We start from the raw sequence: 15658 nt of genomic DNA, 5'->3' as shown, positions 1-15658 counted from the left end.
TGTCATTGCCTAATTACCTTGTATTTGCTAATAATTTCATTTTTAAAAGTCAAGTGTGCTCTTTTAAAGAGAAAATGTGTACCATCTGTGCCGGGTTTTTTCCGGTGTCTAATTTCTGTTAAAGTATAGGTAAGACAATATTGTAAAGAATAGAAGTTATCCTAAAAAAGCGAGCAAAAGCTGTTCCTATTTGTAATTTGTCACTGAGACTTTTGGCTCCTACCCTGTATATTTTAGTAATTTCCTCTGCATAAGATGACTTTCACATTACATCGTACCTTAGATATCTCAGGCCAGAGACTCTCTATCAGAAATAATCTGGAGTGACGCCAAGCAGACAGAAAGAAAAAAAAAAATGCAGAGCCTAGTACAGTCTGATGTTTCCTATGCAGAGCTGGTTTTCAAGCTTTTTGACGCTGTGGATTGCTTCTTAAGTTAGATTTTCCTTCACAACTCCTTTTCCTCCCAATCCATCACCTTTTTCATAACGGATGTGGGCCTGTTAATCTAAAATTATTTGCATTGCTAATTATATATAATTATTAGGCCAATATTAAGAAGGCAAGGTGAAAACAGATTCTTTTTGGGACTTTTCTACTGGTTTGCATGGAATCCTATGTTTGTCTACCATGTATTACACAAATACAAGATTTATAGTTTACAAGGTCAGAGATTGTGAACTTTGCTGATAACAATCTACCATACCTTGTTTTTCAGTCTTTTACAGGAAATTGGGTGTGTCATTTGAAAATTCTAGGTAGTACACTCTGACCAACAGTTCCTACCCTAAAAAACAGTATAAATAGGCCACTAGTGGTCATGAACAAAACAAAACACAGTACAATACCCTTAGAGCTGGGAGTTCCCATTGCCCACAGCTCTTGGATGTTGTACTTTGTTTCTGGTTTACTGCGTGGTTGCTTCTTCTGGATTGGTGTCCATAAATTTAACAGTGGTTGACTTTATACCAGAGTAGCACCTGACATACAACATGGAGTGATTATGCCGGGTTGTAGACGTGTGCCTTTTTTTTCCTAAGCTGACTCAGTCTAGAAATTTGTAAACCCTGGATTGGGCTACAGCTAGCACCAGCGTTTCCAGACTGATAAACGTTTCTCTGCTGTGACACAAGCTCCTTAGACCACCTAGACAATGCTTTGACAGTTTGAAAACTCCTGGTAGAAGAGACTGATAAAGAAATATGGACTCTTGTCAGCTCTTCTGAGCAGCTTCACAATCAGCCCAGATTAGTTGTAGCTGCTGAAAGGTAGAACCTGCTAAACGTGGGCTGAGATTTCCAGATTTAACCAGGGATTTTGGATGCCTCAACTCCGGGTGCTTAACTTTAAACACCTTTAAACTTGGGCCTGATTTTCAGAAAGTGCTGAGCACCTCATCCCTGAAAAGCATGCCCTTTTAAAAGTGCCTAATTGCCATACCCAGAATCACCAGTCACCCCTGCAAGTCTGGACTTGTTTCAGCCCAGTGGACAAAGGATCTCAGAGCTGGAATGGAGTTACTGGCAGTTTGAGCAGCGAGCTTGGGGAGTCATGGATAGCCAATATAAGAGAAGCCTGCCAGTTCTGTACCTGCTTTGGGCTCCAGCTCTAGTCTCTTGGCATTTCTGAGGCAAACTCAACTGGGCAAAAATCCTAGGAGTAAACCTGACATTTTAAATGCATCTTGCACTGTCAGAAACGGGGGGTGTGTCTGCGTTAAATTAATCTGCCTTTAGGACTGAATTTTGCTCCTCTTTTCTCAGGTTTATATATTGAGTACAGGCATGTTTTCTGGTTGTTTTGGGAAGTGCCACTGTTGTTACAAGTTAAGAGGATAAAAGCTACCATGCCACAAGAAAGCAACTGTCCACTTTCAACAACAGTCCAAGGCTTCAACTTGTAATATTATGGGACTATGGTTCATTCTAAATCCTTGTTTTTAATAGCTTAAAACTTCCCCAATATTATCCTTTGTATTAATCTCATTCCTTATCTCAGGTGGTAGGTATGGGAGGGTGGATAGAGGAGTTAAATTTTGAAGGAAAATATTTCAGCTGTTCTTGTTTCATAGCATGAAAAAGTGTTTCATCTTTTATTTTTAAAGTGTGTGCATGTGTGTGTACACATTTGGGCGTGTGTGCTTGGACAGCTCACAAATGGGCTCGGATGTAAAATGCTGAATTTGCTCTGGACATTGTCCTGAGGAATGTGTATCCCCTCTGGTGAAAGGGAAATGATTAGGAAATAGATGCAGCAAGGAAGTTTTGGTGTCCGCACTGCCTCCTTTCAGGAATACTAAATTTACTTAGTGATTAGCAATAGCACCCTCTTCCTTACTGACTAATATGTAACCCTGGGCAGAGCTGCACATGCCTTCCACCTTGATCTCTCTCTCTGCACACAGCCAGCTGGTCCCTTAAAGGCAGCGACAGAAAAGAGCCCAGCAAGCCTTATTGCCAAACCATGACATTTTCAGCCTCAGCACTTAGCTCCCCAGCCTGCAGTACAAAGGGGCAGAGAGCCCCAGAGTGAGCTGAACTGCATATAAAAGAAATGTGATATCTACTGATAGGCCTTTATTTGGCACCTTTATATTCCTTTAGAACGGTGGTTTTCATCCTGTGGTCCACAGACCCTTGAGGGGGCCGCAGTCTGCCTAAGGGGTCTGTGAAAGATGACCATGATCAATCGAAAGTACATGAATACCCACACTTACAATTCAAAGAGATCTGCACCTCTGTTCTAAATTTCTAAAGGGGTCCATACCTCCATGCAAAAAAATTTAGGTGTCTGCAAATGAAAAAAGGATGAAAACCCCTGCTTTAAAAAATAAAGAGGGTAAATTGTGCTAGTCCAGTGTTGCAGGTTAAGAGTTGATGTATTTACAAAGGTGGGGGGGGGGGAAGCAGTTACAGAGCCTGCAGAAATTACCTGCTCCCTTTTGCACACTTAATATTTTCTCTTAATGGATGATGTCTTAGCTGATACGGTGTATCTGACATACTGAGGTAGTGCCAAACAGGAAGACAAAATATTACTTTCAAACACAGGAGCGATATTAGTCTGTGAGACCTGCAACTGCCTGGACTTCATGCAGTCCGTGTGTCAGTAGTAGTATTGGATCATTGTTCCCCCCTATTCCCCTACTTGGTCATAAAAGTTGCAAATATTCACACCAAAACCATATATCCATGCTCTTCTGTGTGCATTATGTGTCCACCTTTGCATCCAGTTCAGAGGTGTGACTCTGCTGTACTTGCAGCTAAGGGACTTCAGCCTATTTCTGTGATATGGCTGTTACCACCTCAATATTTCATGTTCATTAATGGATTTTTCTCTTCACTGTTCTCCTGTGATGTAATGAGCTGTTGGCCTCATTTTTCAGATGGTAACTGAGAAAAGGGGTAGATGAAATGACTTGCCCAAGGTCACACAGTTAGTTTGTGGCTGAGCCAGGAGCTGAACAGAAGTCCCTGTGTTCCTGTCCAGTGCCATGTTCACCAGACCGTCCTTCAAGCTGCGGAAGCTCATGCTCTATCCCAACTGGCCTGTTTGGTGGTGACCAAGATTATAGTAACTTATACATGTGTCATCCAGTTTCCTGCCTAAAGGAACAATATAACTTGATGCCATTTTCTTCAGTTTGGAGCACAAACCTTTCTACCTTTTCTACAGTTACCTGTAGTCCTTTCATCTCACCTTCTGCGTGAAGAATAAAATTTGCAACCTACTATGCCAGGCAGCCTAGAAAGCTGACAGGGCAGGCCTTTGCATCATTTTTCAGGACATATAGTCCCAAGATCACCATGAACTTGGAAATTCATCATAGAAGTGTTGAGTGCTTCTGTCCTGCTGTTGAGCCGCAGCCAAATTAAAAAGCCATGTATTCAATGGCCTCAAGAGTCCGTATTTCTGTACGAGAACCCAGTGCACAAAGGAAGTTGCTTTGCATCTCCTGAACTGTTTCGGTTAAATCGGACGCATCAGCTCTAATCTTTTGTCAACTGAAATTGTTCAGCTTAACATCATCCCCATGTTTAAAAAAAACATTGACATAGTCTTACTGCTTATCCACAGAATTTCAGTGCCTTCTCCCTGGGCTCTCAAAGCCTTTTACGTGTATTAAATTAAGCCTCATAATGCCCTTGTGAAAGAAGTAAAATCATACTTATCATAAAGATGGGGTATTGGGACTGTGTATAGGGGCTTGCCCGCAATCCCATAATGGGGGTGTGCAGCAGAGCTGGGATAGACCTGGATCCCTGCTCTCCCATGCCTGTGCCTTAGACAAGAGGATCATCCTTTCATGCAAGTGAAAAACTTGCCTCATTAGGTAGGGTCAGGCTGTGTGCAGCTGTGTGCAGCCTGTTCCCATAGCTCTTCTAATACACTGCAGTCAGACCTGTCATCCCCTAAGAGTGGACTTCTCATGAGAAGTGAACTAACAGCTGTCAGATTGTGTGTTTGATTTGGGTGTTGGACAGATTCGCATTCAGGGCTAAGCTGACAAAGCTGAACTCATCTCCCCTATAACCTAAGCCTCATTTCAAGCCAGGTTCTCCAGAGGTGAACTGCTGTTGTAATAAACAATTACTGAGTATAACCTTAATGATGTGAGCATTAATATTGATCCAGCACTGGCTTCTCTTACAAAAATATCCGTTATCTTGAAAAACCTCCCAAACAGCCTGAGTCTCCTTTCATTACAGGAGAGAGTTATTAGGCCAGATGGCTGAGGTGATATCCATTTGACCTGTAGATGCTAACTCAGGAGCGGTGCCTTTCATAAGGTGGCTGGAAATAGGAGAGATCACAGTGAAGACAGTTAAAAGCAATCCACTGTAGCAAGTATTGCATGTAGGGTAGCGTAGGGAGGCCAACTGATGGAGCAAATGCTAAAAAACAATTCCACTGCAGCTTTTGTCACTGTGTTTTCAAATGGTCATAACATAGGCAAATTATCGTTTGGAAGGAAACATTTTCCTGCGCATGGTCTCTGCCCCCTCTTCCCCCATGGGGGAAGAAAATGATCTGCTAGTCCTTGAATGAGATGTTTGGGGCATTCATCTTCTTTTATTAGAGTATCTTGCCCTGCATTTATTTTGCCAAATATTTATTACCAGGGCCACCACTATAATAACTCTGCTTTGAGATTTCCTGTGTGGTAGGACTCAAATCATTTAGGACCACTCAGTGGCTCAGTCAAATGAAATTTGGATTTCACTTGACTGTATGATGCTAGACTGCCTTGTGAGCATGCATGAAGAGCACTCCATGTGTGACAGTAGTAACGTGCTCAAGATCTTCCTTAATAGCCTTTGAATTGTTCAGACCTGACCTAGACAGCTTTTCCCCACATTTCAGATCATCCAGATTCTTCCAAAAGGAAAGCTGATGCTTCTGCATTTGGACTAAATTGTCCTCATGGGAATATGCATGAATCTGTGACCCAAGGGACCTAGAGGTTTAGTCTCATCTCTGCAAGCTGGACTTAAATAACCCCTGTCCTTCCTAAGATTTTTCAAGCAAGACCTTTGAAACCTCTTTGGCTGTGTGGACCCTCCTGTGTCTTAGAAGAATGGGCAACCACTGTTTCACTGAAGAAAAATTTTTCTGGCTTCCCCAAACTTTTTTATTCAGAGCCCTTACCATGGATTGGTTGTCAGTGCCACAGCCTATGACCCACAAAGTTTTATGGATAGAAGCACCTTAGGTTGAAAAGTTACGAAAGTGTAATACTTACCTGGCAGGGGAAATACCCTGCCCAAGATAATGCAATTAAAATGGCACTGTGTAGTGGAAGGTGCACCCTTGTCTGCTGGCAGAAGACTTCCTATGCGAGCCTCATAGTTAGCTTCCCACTGGCCAGCTTCCAGTGGGAGGATCTTGGCTACACGCCGATTTTATGGAGATTCCTCCCTACCTTGCTTGTGCTGCCATTCAGATGAGGGCAGTGAAACTCGGGGGCGTCCAAACCCCAAGTCTCTGGGCTTGGGCTTGGGCCTGCGTGTAGGATGCCTGCCAAAGGATTTGGAAGTATCTGAAGCCCCAGGCTGGAGTGGAGGATACATGCTGGTAGCAAGGCCACATATGGTTCTTGGCTAGTTCAAATGGATTTGGCCCTGACTTGGCTAATTTGACCTGGGACGCACAAAATTTTCCTTAAAAAAAAACCCAAAACATTACATGATAATTCATGCTAGTGGGGAACATTGTATTAGCATAGCTCTCTAACTGAGAGACTGAGTAAAACACTGGCTAGTGAATGTTTATTTTTTAAAGTATATATACTTTTTTTTAGTTTTTTTTAAAGGGTTTTGAGTAATTTAGCTACAGCAATTTTTCATCTTGTTTAATGCTGCGTGTACCTCTACAACTCTGTAAATTCATATATAAAATTGTTTTTTATTGACACTCCTAAAATGAAAACAACAATATTCCCTGTCTTACTCTGAGGCTTTGGATTTGGCCATGTTTTCAGTTTTGTAACCTGACAAAGTACGTAGTTCTGACTTTAAAGTCCAGGTTTTCTGTTGAATGAGATCATATTTTTTTCTCCCTGTCTGTCTGTCTTTTGCTAAATGAACATAAACTCCTCAGGGGTAAATGTGTTTAGTGGGGTTGGGAGAAAATAGAGATAGCATCCCAAATCGTGTGCTGAAGCAGCATCAGTGCTGTATAACTCTGATATTTATTCCTTCTCAGGCGCGTGCTAGTTTGGAAACTAAGGATAAACCTATTCATATAACAGATCAGACAGAGCTTGAAGCTGACTTGAGGATCCTGAAGGATAAACATTGGGCAGATCTTATTTCTAGCAGGCACAGCCTTGGCCAACAGTGATTTCTCAGTTTTACGCTTAACTTTGGTATTTAAAATATAAAATGTGACTGCCCATCCAGGCCAAATCCAGCTCCTCGACACTTTCTGTTTTTCATGGGAGGCAAAGGCTTTATCCTCAGGCAAAGTCTATACTCCGGGCTGGCTGCTGTAAATCCTCTGGGCCCTGGCAAAAGCGGGAGTTGGTAGCTCATTTTACTTAATTTGTGATGCTGGCAAGATTTGAGCGACAGCCCAGGGCTCTCGATTGAACTCTCCTAAATCAGGGCATTGACACATTACAGTTGAGAAACATCGGCACTGAAAACCTGAAAATAAACTCTACCAAAAGCGGTAGTTAGTAAAATCGCTAATTTTAAAAGACTTGAAAGAGTTTCAGCATTTTGTGTTCGTTTTTCTATGTGTTTTCTTAAAAATCACCTGCTTATTAAAAAAGTGGGTTTTTTTACTGCTTCACTGTAATAAGCAATTTGTAGTGTCTTCTATGCAAGAGCCTTAAAAACCTTTACAAATATGTGCAACCCAAACAACCCTAGTGAAGAAGTTTTGAAAACCCTTGGTTTTGAAAGGCAGAATGAAGAAAAAAAGATCTTTCTTTGTAGTAACTAAGTAGAAGCATGTGAGGAGCTGAGACTGCTCCTTATTCTGTTCCCTGTGGATTACATGCAAATTGTACTTTCACATAAGCCAAAGCTTACGTGACGGAAATCGTTACCCTGTTTCAGGGGTGGGCAAAATGCGGCCCATGGGCCGGATCTGGCCCGCCAGGCACTTCAGTTCAGCCTGCTGTGCCCACCAACAAATTGTGCCCCACCCAGCCCTTCTGCCCACAACGATAGGAGTGAGGCACCCACATATATACCCGCCCCCAACATACCCTGTTGCACCCGCTCCCACCCTCATGGGCAGAAGGGCCCCCCTCCACCCTCCCAAGCATGCAGCTTTTGGGCAGGTGGGGGCATGCGGCCGCCCCCTACCCCCATGGGAACCTGCCTGGCTTCCTGGGCGTCCAGCTTTCCCCAGGCAGCAGGTAAGGAAACACGGGGGAGGCGCTGGGGTAGGGGCAATGGAGGCGGAGCTGTAGCAGGGCGGAAGCATGGAGAACAGCGCAGAGCCCGCGCGCAAAGGGGTGGCGGTAGCAAAAAGCGTGGCTGCACCCCCTTCATGTGCAGCACTGGCCGGAGTCCTACCCCACCGGGTGCCAGTGCCTGTGTTGGCTTTAACCATTTGACTGCTCCAGAAAAGCAGACTTGGTATGTTAAGATGGACAATAGATTTCTCAAAATTAGCGTTGTATTGGCAGTGAACAAAAATGCAGATTGTTTATGTAAAGGCACCAAAGAAATCTATGGATTACTCCTGTTGGTCAACCTACAGTGAAAATGGGGTCATGCACCTAAGATGTGTGCGTAACTTAAATCCAGTATTTTTAATTGCTGTGAACTTTGAAGTTTATTTTATTCTAAGGGCAAACCTTATCAATATTCCTTGTATTTTTGAAGTCAGTCTCACAGATGTATTGATATCTAAACTGCAGTAGGTAACAGTAATGGTTGAAGGGATTTGCAATTGCAAGTTCTGATGGTACAGAAAGCATCTGGGGATTATTTCACTTGTGGGTGAAGTGGTATTTTTATATTTAAGGGATCTGGTAGAACAGATGAAGCAAAGGCAGAAACTCTTCTTTGTCTTGCCAGTGAGACTCAAACATGTTCTGGGAGGTCTGCCTCTAGGAATAAGAGGTGCTTGCTTCAAGCCCATTTGATTGCTGGTTTGAGGCTGCCAGCAAGGTTTCCAGTTAGTGTCAGTTGTGATGATGGCTTTTGCATTGCAGACAGCTGTCTACGTGAATGTAGACTCTTCACTCACTTGATGTAGGGCTGTAAGAAGCCATCTAATGATAAGTAACTCTATCAGGCCAAAATGGGTCTGAACACAGTTGCCTTCATAATTATTAATTTACTGTAGTTTATTTGTTCCTGTATAAACACATTTTTAAGGTCCCCCTCACTAACATTTTTTTAAAAATTTTCTTGTTGCAGAGGAGGAAGAGGAACAGGTCCCCACTGATGGAGGTACATCAGCAGAAGCCATGCAGGTTCCCCTGGAAGAAGAAGGAGATATGGAAGAAGATGAGGCTGTTAATGATGAAAATTTCATGGGCAAGAGACCATTGGAAAGTCCCGATACTGAGGAAATGCCTGCTGTGAAACGACCAAAACTAGCTCTCACTAAAGCGGATGCTCTGGATGGAGTTTTGGAGCCACGTGAACCTCTTAGTTCAATAAACACTCAAAAAGTGCCACCAATGCTGTCTCCAGTTCATGTTCAGGACAGTACAGACTTAGCCCCTCCATCACCAGAACCACCAATGTTGGCTCCCATTGCAAAATCACAAATGCTTACCCCCAAAACATTAGAAACAAAACCATTTGTGCCCAAGGCAAAGGTCAAAACTGGTTCTCCAGGACAGAAAACAAAATCGCCTAAAGCTACTCCATCACCAGTCATTGCCGGAAGTCCCCTACGTTCACCAAAACCTGGATCCAAAGAGAAAAAGTCACCAGGTCGTGCCAAGAGCCCCAAAAGTCCTAAAAGTCCAAAGGTTCCTGCTCACATTTCTCCAGTAGCAGTCAAACCTGAAACACCAAGCAGAACCCCCCTTGCTGCATTAAGTGAAAAGATGGGGAAAGAGAACATCCAAGTAAAACAAGGACAAACACCACCTGAGCCTGGGAAACCAAACAGTGAAAATCAGATGAAGAAAGTACCAGTGATGGACAAGACCATTGATGATTCAATTGATGCTGTTATTGCCCGTGCATGTGCAGAACGTGAACCTGATCCATTTGAGTTTTCCTCTGGTTCAGAATCAGAGGGAGAAATGTTTACCAGTCCTAAAAGACTTTCTATTTCAGAGACCACAGCCCCTAAAGCTTCTGTTTCTGCCAACAATTTAAATAAAATAGGAGCAACTCCACTGCCTCTCTCAGGAGGCACTTCAAGTTCAGACATTTCATGGACAATGGATGACTCAATTGATGAGGTCATTCGAAAGGCAAACATGGGGACACCGTCTAACCCACCTACCAACTTCCCTTATTTCTCCTCTCCTTCTGCTTCGCCACCAACACCAGAACCTCTTCTCAAAGTCTATGAGGAGAAAACCAAACTGGCTTCATCAGTAGAAGTGAAAAAGAAACTGAAAAAAGAGCTAAGGACAAAACTAAAGAAAAAAGAAAAGCAGAAAGACAAAGAGAAAAATAAAGAAAAAAACAAAGATAAGGATAAAAACAAGGAGAAGGATAAAGACAAAGAAGGGAACAAGGAAGCAAAGTTTCCGTGGAAGGAGCTGCTCAGAGATGATGATCTCGATCCCTATAAGTTCAAATTAAAGGACTTTGAGGAAGCTGACACGAAAATGAAGTTGAAAGATGGCAACACCAAAAAAGAGAGAGAGAAGCATAAAGATAAGAAGAAAGATAAAGAAAAAGGCAAAAAAGACAAAGATAAGAAAGACAAAGAGAAGCTTAAAGATAAAGGTAAGGAAGATAAGATAAAGGCTCCCTCAGTACCTCTTGCATTACCTCCCAAAGAAGTGGCTTTGCCCTTGTTCAGCACCCCTGCTGCCATGAGACTTCCAACCATGTTGCCCTCCTTGTCCCCAATGCTCCCTGAAAAACTGTTCGAGGAAAAAGAGAAGCCTAAAGAGAAGAAGAAAGACAAAAAGGAGAAGAAGAAAAAGAAAGAGAGGGAGAAGGACAAAGAAAAAGAAAAGAAAGAGAAGGAAAAAGAGAGGAAGGAGAGAGAAAAGAAAGAAAAAGAGAAAGAAAAACACAAACATGAAAAAGTAAGCTTTTTTAGGTGTCATCTTCTGCTACATGTATGTCCACAGTTCCCACACATTCCTACACTTTGTCATCAGTTTTGTATAAAAATCTAGGTGTCTGTACAGTTCCGTGGAGAAATGCAGATGGCTATCAGGGCCCCCAAAGCTAAGGATGTATGTTGGGAGTGTCTGGATGTGTTCCACTTCTGTCATGGTCAGAGCAAGGTAGTCTTAAAAATACTATTTGTTTAGATTTGCAAAACCAAAGTGTGGGGATTATCTGTTCTCTGTTTCCATTTTACCTGGAGTAGGATTCTAGTTTGTATCCGCTCACTTCACTAGAAAGGTGGGTCTTCTAGGTCAAGACGTAGGCACACTGATATCGCTTTTGAAAGATGCTTGCATCTTGCCCACAGGTTCTGTAGAGATCCATCCATTTGCAGGGCCAGTTCCACTATCTTTCATGTGCACTCTCAGTTGAGTTTCTAAATGTTTACCCTGTTGGAGTTGGTGGAATTGTAGTGCCTACTAGAAAACAGGTAAATGCAAGAGAGGACATGATGAGCAGACTTAGCTTGAATTATGGCTTTGCCCATTACTTGCCCTTCCAAGCTCTGCCTATTCTCTTTAATGCAAAAAAACAAATTTCTAAAGAAGCGTCAGGGTCCATCCTACTGATCCTCTTAATCGTGCAGTAAGAGCTTAAGTTCCTTTATTAGCAAGACCGCAAGTTTGTTTTCCTATGGATCAAAGTAACATTTTTTCAGAACACGAGTGTTCAAAACTGGCCCCTCATTTTGACTTGAGACACTAGGAGCCTACACGTACAAAAGGCCTGATCATCCACATTGACTTTGGCTATTCAGAACCACTTGCTATTGATCTTGCCAGCTGATGTAAATCACCTCATCTTGGGACTATATCAGATATTTAACGTATGAAACAATGCTGCTTAGTTCCATTTGACCAGCCTTTAAATCACATTAGAAACTGTTTCTCCTGCTGCAGATCCTATACAAAGAGCACCGTTCTTGGGTTACTCTTTCATCCCTTCTTACAATATACAGCATCTTGATGGAAAACAGAAGAGATGGAAAACCACGTGACCGTCACAGCGTCTCCTATTATAGTTTTAATATTAGAAGCACCAGTTCCAATCAACTTACCCAGGCCCTCTCTGTGCTCAGCATTGAGTCACAAACACAATCAATATGAATGCCTCAGCTTGGAACTCTTCTCCGTACCACTGCAGAGGATTAGACCCTACTGTCTGCTTTCTAGTATTTGAGTAACAAGTATTGTTGGTTTCAAAGACTGGTATAATCTTTCTTACATTGACATACCTAGCTTGCCATTTGCAGTCCAGACACTCTGAAAATTAACATCTCACATGTGCTATGGATAATGTGAAGGTTGTCAGGGGTACTGTTCCATCTGTCTCTATTAATTTAACTCTTCCTGTCTAAGTATTGGAACACTGCAAAGAATGTACTGTTCAGCAGGGCCTTATTTTGTTTGCACAGCTCCTCAGCAATACTGACATTTCAGAGAAATCACATACACGGATACAAGATGCTAATTATTTTTCACATATCACATGATCTCTATTGCACAAGTATTTTTGTTGTATATAATCTGCTTATCTCTGCTCCAATTTCATTTATAGCAATATAATATATACACAACATAATATACACAAAGAAATGTAAACTGTTATAGATACTATATACAGGCTATTAGATATATATATATTAGGAAAAGGAGTTCAACAGTAATAAAAACTTGGACAGATTAAATTGACAAAGCTGCCCATTACCTTGGCAAAAAGTCCCTGTCAAAAGATAAACTTTAAAGCTAGAATGCATGAAAGAGTCCCCAGATAGAATTAAAATTTAAACTGATTCTTGATAGATAAGCTTTTTTTAAATCCACCTCTTTGCTGCAAGTCAGGATTTTAAAAATAAATTTCCCCTTTAAATCTCTTGAGCGATTTTCATTTTTTGCAAGGCCGCACTGCTGGTGTCCTGGAAAAATGGAGAGTTAGAGCTTTATCAGTTGGTGCCCTGAGGTATGTGGCAAAGAAGCTAAATCCTTGAAGATTAGCAAAAAAAATGCAGCACATGGCAATAAGGGGCTTATATGACTACTAGTATTAGTTCAGGTGAAAGAAGTATTGCTTATACATAAAACTGGACAAATCCACTGACAATGTATTTTTAGTTAGCTACAAAGGAGTCTTATATTGCTGGACTTTACCTCTTTGGTGATTTGGGAAGCTTAGTAATCCACTGTAAATGCTCTTCTGCTGGCCCCAATTCCCAGTATTACTCCAGAATGCTGCTCTTTCATTTTAACCCCTCAAAGTACATGTTTCCTTAATTTAGCTTTTAGATCACACAATGACTGACTTAGGCAGCAGTTGTGCTGTAAGTGCAAATGATCAAGTTACTGCTTGGACACTTAACATTCCATGACACGTCCCTTTCAGAGGAACGAGGACGCCAGAAGAGATGGGTTGTGGTTCACAGTCTCTCCGCACTTGAAACTTGATTGCATTTCAAGTGTCCAGTTTGTTAAATAACATAGTCATGATGAGTTGTACATTTAAAAATGGTGTTACCTCTAAGGAAGGTGGGACAGGAACATTGCTAATTTAGAGCACGCTGTTTTGTTAGAACTGATGCTTGTAAAATCAGCATCAGGTTCGGACCTCAGCATAGCTTGTTCTAAACGCTTGCGTTATAGCTGTATGCTGCATTGCTTGACAGATAAACGCAGGGTAGCAGACAGTGGACTGCACAAATGACAGAAAACAGTAGCATAAAGACTGCATGGTTAATGAATTAAAGCAGTAGAGTCAAAGATGCAGCTCTTAGAGCCCCGTCATCCGATTCCCAATGTTCTCCCTGGGTCTCGAGTTGACTCACACATGCATGCACAGAGCACGGACCTGTGCCACATACAATGCCCACCACGGCCTGTCTGGGAACCACACTGCACGTGGTACCCGCTATGACCAGTCTAGGACCTGCACTGCACATGATGCCTGCCCTGGCCAGTACCAATGTGAGTGCCACATCTGACATGCACAGAGCAGTCTGTGGGCCTGATCCAGCCTGCAGACCCAGCCCCACACCATTCATCCAGCCTATGGACTATCCCAGGCCACTCCTCTGACCCCTGGCACAGCCCCAGAGGGAGATTGTAGCAGTTTCCCCACTGCTCAGTGAGAAGTAAGCTGCTCAGGGTATAAAACCTACATGATGACACGGACATATGTTGTAGAGAGGGAGCCCTCCATCCCACTGGCTATGGGAAGAAATGAGGAGGTCTTTGAAGCCTGCTTTTCTTCTCACGCAGCTTCCTGTGGTGCTAGGGGTACACTTTATGCATCCTTATGCTGCCACATGAACCAAGCCATAATTTGGCTTGTAGTGGGTTACAGTACTGCAGAGATATCCCAGTTGAGATTGTGATTCCCACTGGTCTGATGCTGCCCCAGCCTTAAGAGTTCACAGTGTAAACACAAGACAATTGATAGGAGAGAAAATGTGCATTAAAAGGTGAAGTGACTTTTACAAGGTCACAGCAGATCCATGCCTGGCCTGGGAGCAGAACCCAAGAGTCCCAGATCTAGTCTGGTTCCCTGTCTAGTGGGGACCGTGTTTGCTTTTAACAAAGTGACTGGAGAGCAGGTTTAAGAGGCATGTGCGAGGCAGAGAAATAGCAAAATTATTCCAGACAGCAGGAGCCGGAGGGAAGAAAACTGCTGCACAGCATGAGGAATGACAGAAAGGAAGGTTGTGCTGTATAAACAAAGGTGAAGAAAGTCTGAGAGAGAGAGAGAAGCTGAAACTAATCCACAGATGATTTTGTTGCACAGCACAATGAACTGTGTAAAAATACGATGGATAGTCAGATTTCAGTTCCTTTGTGTGGAAAATGCGACATATATACAGCCCACCTTTCACCAGCCTGGAGCTCTGCATAAGAATATATAACTGGTACACCAAGTAGCCCAACCTAGTTGCCCAGCTGAGTCCTGTGCTCTGGCCTTGCTGTCTTCCTATGCATGTATCGCCAACTTCTTTCTTGTGTGGATTATTTGTGTGCCCTGTTCTTTTCAACAGGCATCCTTAAAAAGCTGCCTCTTCCATCAAGCAAAGCGTGGGCACACATTGCAAAACCCAGCAGTCAAGATAATTTTATGTAAAAACAAGCCTTTGTGTCATTTAGTTTGAAGGTGCTCATTCAGCAAGTGCTTAAGCTTGTCCTCAAGTGGTTTGTTGAGTAGGGAGAGACTTAAATAAGTGCTTAACATGAAATTTTTTTTCAAGGAAAGATCACAAGATATTTTTCTATCTTGGGGAGTGCTGAGCAAGCTAAAGTAGGCCTTGTTCCATCTTCACCCAGAAAAATGGAATTAAGTGCCAAGAGCCAGCAGCACTTACTGGCTGAAATAAGAGTGAGGACACAGAGCAGATGTCATTTCAGGCCCTTTGTAGCCTCAGTCCTGTTTGTAATGCAGTAATACAGAACTTACTTGTTGTGGTCCCAAGATCACGAACGCCGAGGCATGCACTAGACTTTGCAGACATCAGTATCTTGTTCAGCACTTGCATAAGTGATTTTAGGAGAACTGCTTAGGTTTTTCATTCTCTGTGTCCAAGTTGGTTCTTTAGGGGGTTACAATTTGCTTTCTGAATATGAGAAATAACTGCTTGATTTCATAGACATTAGGGCTGGAAGGGACTTCATAAGACCATCGAATCCAAACCCCTGCCCAAGGGGCAGGAAGTCAGCTAGGGTCAAAGGATCCCAGCAAGATAGCATCCAAATGTTTCTTACAAGTGTCCAGAGCAAGTACTTGCACCACCTTTGGGGGGAGTTTCTAGGCCTTGGGGGTCTTGGGTAGTAAAGAAGTTTTTCCTTATGTCCAGCTTAAACAGTCTTTCAGTTTGTGACAATTGGACCTTATCATCCCCTGGGG

General features: G+C 42.6%; 1 protein-coding gene across 1 annotated transcript in view; it reads left to right on the top strand.

Annotated features, from left to right (window-relative positions):
- Positions 1-15658, top strand: part of TAF3 (TATA-box binding protein associated factor 3) — a 153224-nt gene that overhangs the window by 112084 nt on the left and 25482 nt on the right. Inside the window, exon 3 of the mRNA XM_019543739.1 lies at positions 8882-10689. Coding sequence (XP_019399284.1) covers positions 8882-10689 — 1808 coding nt within the window. The remainder of the gene's footprint in view (positions 1-8881; positions 10690-15658) is intronic.

The sequence above is a fragment of the Crocodylus porosus genome, unplaced genomic scaffold (assembly GCF_001723895.1).
Source record: "Crocodylus porosus isolate Cpor-Errol unplaced genomic scaffold, CroPor_comp1, whole genome shotgun sequence".
NCBI classification, from domain to species: Eukaryota; Metazoa; Chordata; order Crocodylia; family Crocodylidae; genus Crocodylus; species Crocodylus porosus.
This window is presented reverse-complemented; position numbering and strand designations above follow the sequence as displayed.